At 40.0% G+C, this 11,261-nt stretch overlaps 1 protein-coding gene across 1 annotated transcript in view; it reads left to right on the forward strand.

Moving 5' to 3' along the window:
• Positions 1–226: 226 nt before the first annotated feature.
• The window catches only part of LOC104526375 (BDNF/NT-3 growth factors receptor-like), a gene marked incomplete at both ends in the record, with an annotated part of 32,224 nt that continues 21,189 nt past the window's right edge, over positions 227–11,261 (forward strand). The window contains one exon of the mRNA XM_010169810.1: positions 227–415. Coding sequence (XP_010168112.1) covers positions 227–415 — 189 coding nt within the window. The remainder of the gene's footprint in view (positions 416–11,261) is intronic.

An 11,261-nucleotide genomic window follows, 5' to 3' on the forward strand; every position in this document is an offset into this window, starting at 1 on the left:
CAGACTATGCTGGATCCTGATGTATTTAGTCTAGGTGATCTACTAGTACAAAAATGTGCTTCACATTCCAACTCCTAATTGGAAAAAAAACCTACCATTCTCCATCTGTACTCAGACAGATAAAGGGGGATTGAAGACAAACTGGTCCAAAAAAAAAAAAAAAAAAAAAAAAAAAAACTGAGGGAAGGGAACTATGTGCTGAGTCAATCTTTGTTTCTAACTCTAGGTCCTTCTTCAGTTATCAGCAATGACGACGATTCTGCCAGTCCCCTCCACCATATCTCAAATGGCAGTAACACTCCATCTTCTTCTGAAGGCGGTCCTGACGCAGTCATCATTGGGATGACAAAGATTCCTGTCATCGAAAATCCCCAGTATTTTGGAATTACCAACAGTCAGCTCAAGCCGGACACCTGTAAGTACAAACAGCTGTTTGTGTTTCAGTCATTCACTTTACCTGTGCAAGTGCTGGGGCTCCTGAACAGAGATAACAGAACAAAATGCTCTAAATTCCTGGTAGATGAAGGCTGGGGTTAAAACGTATGCAATTTGTTGAAGGTACATGGAATGAACTGCTTTACGTCTGTCAAAGCCAAATTCAGCCCTTGTGATGACTCAATAAAGTCAGCAGTGTTAAGCTCAAAGCCCAAACCATATTCCATCAAAGTCACCAGTAGCCTTTCCATTGATTTCAGTGGTCTTTGGCCGGTCCTGTGCACTGAATGTGTTCTTGGGAGAAAACATATCCTGGGTCAGAAGCAGAAGTCAGTATTGTTACATACACACTGCTTTTAAATTTATCATATTGGCAATGAACATAACCTAACTTTGAAATCTCAGTATTTGTCAAGTTGTAAGAATGATAAGGGTTAAAACTTCAGTTCTTTTAATTTCATTGTATAGTTCATACTCTACAGCAGAAGGTTGCATGATGGACAATAAATGTCACATGCAAATTATTTCATGTTCAGTTAGAAGCAGGTTAAATGTGAAAAAATATGAAGAGTTAAACGTGGTTCACTGATAATAGATAAAAAAGAGTACCCCTAACTTCAGATGCCACTCTTCAAACCTCATAACTTTTAGAACTGGACATGTGAAATGTTGGGTTTTGAACCAGTGATTAGCATTGCAGCAGATAACTGAAAAAAATACAGAAAGGATATTGTGATTAATAGTAACTGCACTGTTTACTATTTTTCATCAGCACATAAAGGTCCTTAAGTGTTTCAGAGAAGGTTGTTCCTGCCTATTTTTTGCTCTCTTTTTTTTGTGTGAACATACATATATTTTTGAAGCGTTACTTGAAGCCTGAGGTGTTTCTCTGGGAAGTCACTCTAAAGATTCCCCATATAGCTGGTGAGCACTGGGCTTGCAACTAAGGGACACTACATCCTATCTGTATCCTACTCTGAATGATACCACTTCATAGCAAACTGTAGTCTAGGGGCTTGCTGCCCAGGTCAGAAACCTTTGCGAAACTTAAATTTCATAATAGGAATTTTTCTTGACCTGTACACGAGGGCATGCATGCATATGCGTGACTTCTAAGGTTGCAAAGACTGATGCTGGACTACCTAAGTATCTTGTGAATGTTAGTACTCATCTACATCTAGATTGTTGCACTAAGGACCATCCACAGAAGGATGTTTCTGCAATGCAACAGAAGGTCTTTTTCTTACTTTCCATTGTACATCACTGATTTTCGCTCTTACCATAGCTTTTTTATGTGGCACTGTTTTGTGATTAGAAATGTCCCACTATCTCTTCTGCCAGAGGGTATTTGAATAATCTATCTTAGCATATGCAGTGGGATAAGTGAGGTAATCACTGGATTGCTGGTAATTAATCAGAACAAGGAAAATGTTATACAGATGCATTTTGATTAGAACATTAATTCCTGTGAAGAATGAAGCTGCTAGGGAATCAGAAGTGGGCAACATGCCCACTGGAGCTCTCTAATGTTATATAAAAGGCTATGCTTTTAAATATGAGGCTACTGTACCTCCATTTGCAGCTGCATTAGACAGCATTATAATTGCTTAAATAAACATCAGTGACTTCAGAGTATTTAACTTTCAGCGTTAGTGTTGAAACAACATACATACTGTTCTGGGGAAAAACCTAAACTGTACCAAAACACAGAATTCTGTCACATTTAGTAAGCTGCACATTAAGTACAGACACATTAAATCACAGCTGACTAGTGCTAAGTAGGTCCTGATCCTAAAAATACATAAGTCTGTGTTTTGTTTTGTGTGCTGCAATGAAACCCACATGGTGTCAGGGAAATTAATCACAGTTCATGAAGTTTGTGCATAAATGCTTGCAGGATATGGCTCAAGACTTTGCTGTTGTCCTCCGGGGAAGTTTGTGGGGCTGATGCTCTGCATTCTGCCACATTGCCATGGTGGTCCCAGTCTTTGTGTTTTCATTGATTTAGCAAAGAGAATCAGGTAAACTGTGGCAGTGTATAAACCAACAGAGATTTCTCCTACCACACTGAGCATCTGTCCAATCAAGAGCATAATCAAAATTGTCTCAAACAAGAATGATCTTCCCATAAATAATTTCACATACACTCTCTTTCCATCTCTCTCACTTGCTTATTATTACAGAGCTTCACTTGCCCATTCTTAACCTGCCAACCTACTCTTGATGTGTATAACTGGTATTTATAAACCAAAAAGCTAAGTAGCTCTCATAATGCCAGCAGCAGATGTCATCTGGTTTCTCATCTCCAGCAAGATAATTAACATTTATGTTTATTTCCTATCTGGTCTAAGATCCATTGTTGGCTAGCATTACACACAGCAATCACTGACAGTTATTCTGGAAAATATTATTACATATTTAGCATATGTTGGTCTGTGGAAGGAGGTGAGACTTTGAGCTAGGTGAAACTCTACACAGATCATATTACAGTTTTCACAGAAGCTGAAGGAGTATGTTTGCTGCTACCGAATAACTAAATCCCAAAGAGTGTTGTCTGCTAAAGAGTCAGTCTCAGGCTGAAAGTTATAGCACTTTCCTCCTCTTGAGAGGTGGCTTTCAAGGTGGGAAAAGCAAACTGATGAAGACCAAACACCCATCAACTTGAGGGCTTCAGTTCCCGTCATCACTCAGACTGAATTTCTGTCCCAGGTTCTGTCACAAATGCTTGTCTGAACCTTTAATTGACATAACGGTAGAAAATTACTCTTCATCTTCCAGCTGGGATGGGCTGATATTTCCCACTCCAGCTGCACATCATCTTAACTACCCATTTTCCTTGCCAGCAAACCTACTGATGCTTCTTCAGCACTGGTCTTTCTGACACCCTGTCCCAGGACTCCTGCCTTTTCCTTTCCCTGCTATGTACCCTTGGTTTTGCTAGCTGGTGGGCTCATCTTCCACTCGCATATGTTCACCTTGAAAGCTTACAGTCTGTGGTGCACAGACATTTCAGACGCATACCAGTATTCTTGGTTCCTTTTTGTGTGAAATCAAAAGGTATTTCCTCTTTGACAGTACTTGGCTAATAGTGACAAGTACATCTGATTTCAGATATATGAGAGAGAGTCCGCAGCCTGGAATTGGTGAAATCGTCTTTGTACTTAAGTCATTATAAACCAGGTTGTGCTATATCAGCATCAGACTGCAAACCTCTTGCCTGGGAATTACCCACAGTGTTCAGTGGTTGATTTTGAAAATTGGGTCGTAACTTCATAGTGAAGTAACATCATGAGGTGCAAAAACCTTGCATGGATAGCAAACCTTGCAAAGATTTTTGTCCCCTGAAATCAACTGGACGATGTAGTGTCTTGTGGGCAGAGATGCTAACTATTGCTAGATGGTTAGCTTCACTAGTCTTATGAGTTGTCACAGCCCCTAAGCTATTTTATATTTTCACCATGATATTAACAAAATGGTATTTATAAATATATATAAAATATCGATGTTTATATATTTTTTTATTGAAAATTTTGATATTTAAAAAATTAAGTCTTCTACATGTCAGCACAGAATTTATAGCTGCTAAAGTTGCCAACTGAGCCTACCAGACCTGTTGAAACAGGACAGAAGAAACAAAGCCATTTTCCCTGTGACTGGCTATGGTCTTTCTTCATTCATCACTTAGCTCACAGCCCAGGGCTTGGAATATATCAGCCCACTACTATAATATTTACGTGATTAAAGGTGAAAATGCAGTCAGTAAATAACATTGTTGTGTTGTTAGTAATGTGAAAAGCAAAACCTGACATGAGTGCTTGCATAAAACCTGAGTGGAAGTGCCAAGGTTGAGACCTGGGTAAGAAACTGCTTGCAGGTGGTTTGGGGATTTTAGGAATAAAATTGTTCTCTGAATCTCACCCCAATAACTCTCACCCCCACCCCCCAAAGTCACTGTGGTTGTTTGGGTGCAACTGAAAGGAAGTCTGGAGTTTTGCCCTGTCCTGGGGAGGTTTGCAAACTCCAGGTTTCAGGCCCCCTAGGGTGGGTAAATAGCTGCACTGACATCAGTTTGCACTTGCCAGATAATCTGTGCTTGCACATTACTTGATTTAATCCCTAAAGATATTATCAATGATGGAAAATAGTGTAGTAGGCAGGCTTGTTGATTAGGCAGTGAGTGGTTTAGTGGCAAGATGTTTTCAATCTCTGGCCATACATATAGCCATTGCATTTCAGATGATGTGGTGTGGATAGTGATTTTCATATAGGAAATTTGGGTATATTAATGAGATAGTCTTAATATTTTGTCCATATTTTTGCAGTTTGGGATTGTGTTCCTTCAAGTACAGGAGTATGAATATGCAGTTTAGATAATAATTGTTATACTCCCAGTTGGCCTCTGTTAGGGAAAGTCCGCAGCTCATTACAAGTTGGTAGAAATATTTTTTGTAAATTAATTTTGATTTATTTTGCTGATCTGAAAATTACAGTCTATAGCTCTAGTTCCACAGTTAAATTGCTAATTGCATGTGTGATGCTAATTTTAAAGGCAGAAATTTTGAGAGCATCCCTTTTCTATCCCATATTGAACACTGGAATTTTCAATTTATGCTTAGGGATTTTCATTTACATATTAGAGATTGTTACACCATTTAGTTAAAGGTGAGCTCAACCTTTTTGTGACTTTTCTTGTTCTTTAACTATAGTTTTCTTTTTGACATACACATAGCCAGACTTTGGTTGTCCCCATTAGGCAGGAATGTTGCAGAAATGCTCTGTTACAGTCCACCATCTTCTTCAGTGACTTTTAAGTAGGAAAAGAAATAGGAGTGTTATTCTTAACATTTTATCATAACTCCCACAGTACTGGATGTTTTTCTTTAAAGCTGTAGGTCTTGGAGTCTGGTGATGATGTCAGGTTTCATTTTGGAATGAAAAAAATGTGAAGAAAAACTTGACAATGTGAGACAGACCCCAGAAGGCTGAGGAAACAATGAAAAAAAGATCTGGATTTGTTTTTCTTATATTTATTACATTGTGATTGTTTTTAATCTCAGTTTAATGATTTGAGAGCATTTGAACATGACAGCAGCATGTGAGGATGCAGAGCTGGCCCCGCTCTGCCAGCCTGGAAGATGCCCTGGCACAGCTGCTGCAGACAGCAGAGAAGATTTGCCAGATACCAGGACCTGCTGAGTTGCATTTCCTCTCCCAGGTTGTTTGTGGAAGGTACAGCTACTTGTAGTTCAATACCCAGGTGTTTCTGTGGCTCTGACCACTCACACACTGCAAGGCGGACTGGTTTCTTTTTCATTTCTCTTGATGTGTAAGCTATCAGCCTTCTCCTCAACCCTGGGATCACTAGCAACGGGCCATTTGATATGAAGAAAATAAGTAGTTGTATGTATTTCCAGGGTGGGTTCAACAGAAGGAGGGAATGTGGTCACTCAATGTGTATTTCTCAGGCATCGTTGCCTCATGAGTCCCACAGCAGAGCCTGGCCCCAGCATGTGTGTTTTTCCTTGTTGGGTGCACAGGCTCTCACTACAGAGCAGGGATGTGAGGGTCTGGTGATATGAAAGCTGCAGGCAAAAAGGATAATTCACCAAGAGAGCCTCTGTGCTTCAGGGATCTCATAGACCTCTGACCCAGAGCAGCAGATTTGTTCATTTCTGCGTGCTGCTCATTCTGCAGACCCCATGTCCTGTAGAAAACAGCAACATGCAATGAGCAGACTGCCTGCAGTGGACAATCTCCATTTGACTTTTTCTCATGTAACAACTTATGATGTGTTCCAGGTTGTACATGTCACCTTACACTCTCCTACAGTTTTGAGGAACAGGGGTAATTTTTGACACATATTACAACATAAAAAATAGACTGAGTTGGTCTCTGCGCACAGAAGAAGGGTCTCCCAAGAGAAGCACTCTGTCAGCATTTCCATCTCTTTTGAAAGGCTTTTATATCTGAGTGACCACAAAAATGAAGGCTATTCTAGTGGTTTCCTAGCCAGCTAAGCCCTAAGCCTGGGGATTTTCTATCAACTCCAGAAGTTTGCAGAGCTGAAAATTTATAAGCAGCTTGTTCTCTGATAAAAGACACCATGACCTCAACAGCCAGAACGCAGAGGAGCAAAAGTGATCAATCTCAGTGAAATTCAGACTGGGAGGAAAAACTTTGCTGCCCAAGCTGAACTTGCCAGTCTTGACATGCATTGGTAGTCTGGATTCAGAGGTTGGGAGGCTTAAAGTGCACTCACTTCAGGATCTTCAGATGCTGAAAACCAAAAAGCTTTAGGTGCTGAAAGCCAAACATGAATGAGGTTGAGATTACAAGCATGGATATACATATTATATTTACTGCTTGTCCTGATCCCATTGTGTGCTTCACTCTGGAGATACTGTATTGGTTAGGTAAATGTATGAGAGGTACTGGCTGAATAAAGATATAAAGATATATGAAGGTATATTTTATCATTTTGGCTAAATACTTATGTAGTTTGACAGCATGTTTTAATCCCTGATTGCAGTCACCATTTAAAATGTGTGTCTTTGCAATTCTTAATCAAGTCATATGTATGTCAGAAATCTCAGCCATGTGTATCTGTGGTATATTTCATTAGTTATATTTTACTCTTGTTAACTGAGCGAAAGATTTGTCTCCTAGTCTGTAGCCTATTGAGTCTCAGATATTTTTCCCAATAATGTGGCCACATATTTCCTTTGCTCTGCAATAAAATGTAATAGGGAATAAATAAATGAATAAGAAATTAGATTTTTTAACTCCTGCTGCTCATTCTGAGACTCAGCAGACCTGCATTTTTTTTGTTGTTGTTTTCTAACCAGATGGAAGAAATTCTCCCAAAGGCAGCAGCCTTCAACTTGAAAAGCATGGGTTTCCACCTCCTTAAAATTCAAAAATGGAGGGAAAGAAAGGAATATTTCCACATTTAGTGTAGAAGTGAAACTTTTGCCCACAGAAGTTACTTGTATTGCAGTCTTGATCTGCCTATGAAGAAAGGCAAGAAATAATGCTTTCAGCAAAATATTTGCATTTCATCACACACAATGTTGTTCTGTGACCTGAATTATTTGGTAAACTACTTGCTCTTAGAGTCCAGATGCTGGAAATGGAACTGCAAGAAAGAACAGCTTGGACTTTCATGTTTCATTTATCAATAGCACAAGTGTTTTATCACCTGGAAATACAGCACATGAAACATACTTCTGTCTAAATAGTAGATGTTATAAGGAGAGCTGAGCAGTGAAGATCCAAAGTACAAAATCCAAAGATTTCAACTACAGAGTCTGAGGCAAGACAGCGTGAAACATACACTCTCAGGAAAGTGTCCAGTGTCAGAATTCAGGCAAGAATTTATACAAGAAGGTGCATGCTTTCTTGTGTAAATTTATCAGGTAAACTTCAGATTAAGCACACTGTTCTTCAGCACTGAGTGCACTGTCAACATTGAGCCCAACCATGGGCTTCATGTGAAGAGCACACTGAAGGACTTCATGAAAGATGAAGTGAAACTAAACACATGCACAAGCATTCCCTCCAAGTAGGGTATTAGTCAAGATCAAAAAAACCAACATGTTGCTTTTTTACTAGGTGTAATCTCAGTGGCATAGCTACATGCAGTTTGTCATTTGACAATACATCTGTATCAGAAATACTTTATTTTGGCACCAAAATATGTAGCTAAATCAGTAATACCTGAACAACAAATAGCACTGCTTAACATTGTAATGATTAAATTATGCCTTTCAGACTCTGTGTTGCATACTAAGTTCTATGGATGTTGATTTTATATACAGAAACCTGCATATGTAAAAGCATAATGGGAAAATAGCATGACAGACATTAAATGGGTAGTAGTTATATTTAAGCTGAATGGGGAAAAAAAAAAGTGTTGAATTGTGAAACCCTTCTTATCATGAGGCTAAGCATAGGAGAAGGATTAGGCCTTGGAGTTCTTCCTTTGTGTCAGTGGGAGTTTTGGCTAAATAAGAAATACAGATCCCAGGGAAGCAAGGTAGTATAAATACGAATAAAATAAGAAAATTTAAGTCTAATAAAGTATAAGGAATTCAGAAGTAAATCAAGTGAGTTTGTGGCCGAAATTATTTCATAAACCCTACTTCTAATTTTCCTGAATTAATCACCAAGCAAGTGCATCATTATTAAGAAACATGAGTGAGTAAAATGCAGTTAACCCTGAGTGCAAGTTCCACCAAAGATGAATTTTGGGGGAAAATAATAAGGAATACAGTTGCCCAGAGTAAGCATCTGTTAAGACAAGGTTGTATTTATTGCAGTTGCAGTGTGAGCCATGTTGATTTTCAGCTGTGTATTATGTCTTCACAGCTCTCACGGGCAGCCAAGTCTGAGGAACTGAGGTTGTCAGTGTTTTGAGACTGTGATTTTTGAGAGCGGTGCTACTCGTTTTCCTGGAGGAGAAAGTGCAGTTGGCTTTGAAAGTTTGCAGATCTGCTGGATGCAGGACGGCCCCAGATAGCAATGGGTTACATTATGCCTGGAGCCAGCAGAACTGCAGAAGGGTTCACAGCCCACTCTGGATATATGCATGCCCCTTCTATTTATGTGTTTCTGTGTATGAATGAGGTTGTATCAGCTTGCATGGCAGCTCATGCACCCAGCAGGAGCTCACCTGCTCTGTCCCTACCTTTCATGCATCATTTTTAGTCTGGCTCTCAGATTCTGTGACAGAGGTGCTTTCCCCACTGCATCCCACTGGTGGTGGATTCGTAGGGCTGGGATGCACAAAGATCATGCTCCCAGCCCTGTCCTATCTCCCGCTGCAAGCAGGAGTGCTTATCAGCTGCTCTGGGGTGACTAAGCTCCCAAACCTTTTTTTATTCTGTGGTCCGTGCAGCTTGATTACCATTCTGTCTTGAGAAACCTTTTCCAGCAAAAATGCCACGGAGCTTCATAAGGTCCAAGTATGTTTGATTTGGTTTTGACAGGGTTTTGCTGGGGAGCTCCTCATTGTCTCATGCTTAGCTGCATGTATGTTACAGGCATAGGGTAGGCCAGCAGCAAGTGGAAACTAACAGTCATTTAAAACGTTGTTAGAGATATAAGGGATGTCTGCTTTAGTGAGTCTATGACTAAGGGGTGCAAAGAGAGACAGGCAGCCCTTGAGCTCAGTCGTCCAGGGCTGTGAGGGTTGATAGGAATTTCTCAGCCTGTGGTTGAGCAGTACATTCCACAGAGGACAGGTTATCTCTCTTCAAAGGCCAGTATGTGGATTAAGTCATGAGACAGATCTGGCATGAGGTGAACACTCGACTGGTCTTATCTCTAGCCCATCACTGCCCATAATAATTGAAGACTATTATTTGCAGATTGCCGGGGAATCACTGTGACTGAAGTATAAAACCCCTGCAGGGGAAAGAAGTGTCAAATAACCTAAGTCAAGACCTTGCGACAAGGTCTGAAATTGTTAAAGTTCTGTTGATGAAAAGTTGTGCAGTACTTCTGGCTAGCAACTTGCTTGTTAGCTTTTGGGAGCAATTAAACGTTTAAATGGAAAACATATTGCATGTGTGTATTGTTTGCATTTATTGCCTTCTTCTAGAAATTGCAGTGTATCTCTGTATAACTAATAATGTCTCTAGGGATTTTTTTTTTTTTTTAAATTCTGTATTTGGGAATCTAAATTCCATTCTCAGATGTCAGCTAAGCACAGGAAAGGAGCATCTCAGAGGCATTCACATGCTAAATCAACGACTAACTGGTTTCATAAAAAGCCCCTGAACAGCTTGGAAGTGTAAAGTCTAGTCAATAGAAATCAGAGTGTTAGTCAGCTTAGTACTATGGACAATGCCAGTAACAGATTGCTTTACCTTTAACTACCTAAATGGCTTTGAAAACTGGCCACTGTAAACTGTTGAAAGGCAGTAATTGTATAGGTCACAGGGTGCAGGAAAAGGCTTTCAGACTCCAAGAAGATCCCTTGAGTGGCACTGAGTTCTACTGGAGGGTTGGAGTCAGGGTTAAGGAGATGGAAAGTGAAACTGTCTTCACAGTGGCACGTCCTTCCCTTCTTCCCTCCTCCCACCTTGGCTTGTTTGCCATAGCACTGGAAAGAAAGAATGGAAAGTGAGGTGGTTATTTCTATTACATGATTATTTATTCCTAGACTGGATAGTGAGAAGCCAAATCTTACTTCAGACAATCTCCAATTCATATCAATTTGAGGGAAATACAGATATAACAGAATTTCCAGCTGCCATTAGGAATACTTCTTTGAGCTACAGTTTCAATTAGAAACTTTTTGAACTGAAGCCATTCCCACACAGCTCCTCTCATTTCTGAGTGTTGCTTAGGATTTGTTTAGATTTGGTTTCTTAGGCTGTCTTTCAAGGATATGCTCTAATGTTTTTCATGCCCACAGCTTGGAAGGCCTGTGGCTGCCTTAACAAAAAAAGAGAAATATCTGAAAACAATACCCATCAAGGGGAACAAGTCCCACACAAGGTAGGGAGGAACAGAAAAAGGGAGAAACAAATGGAAAGAAACAAAAGAACCTCAGTCTCAGCCTTTGTCAAAGAAAGAACAATACATGACTGATTTGCTCCAACTGCTTGTGCAGGAGGACATGATTTGTCTTGTCCCTGCTTTATTCTCATCAGAAGAAAAGAAACTGGTTTTTTGTAGTCCACTCAAGAGGCTGTTGAGACTGGAATAGCAATGGGATTGTCTTCAGACAGAAATGCATTGACCAGCTCTGTGTGAGAAAACTTGGACAGTTCCTTCGTGGGTGGTAAAGCACAAGGCAAAAGCTTATCGGCTCCCCCTTC

This window comes from Antrostomus carolinensis, unplaced genomic scaffold (assembly GCF_000700745.2).
Source record: "Antrostomus carolinensis isolate BGI_N321 unplaced genomic scaffold, ASM70074v2 scaffold8306, whole genome shotgun sequence".
Classification (NCBI taxonomy): domain Eukaryota; kingdom Metazoa; phylum Chordata; class Aves; order Caprimulgiformes; family Caprimulgidae; genus Antrostomus; species Antrostomus carolinensis.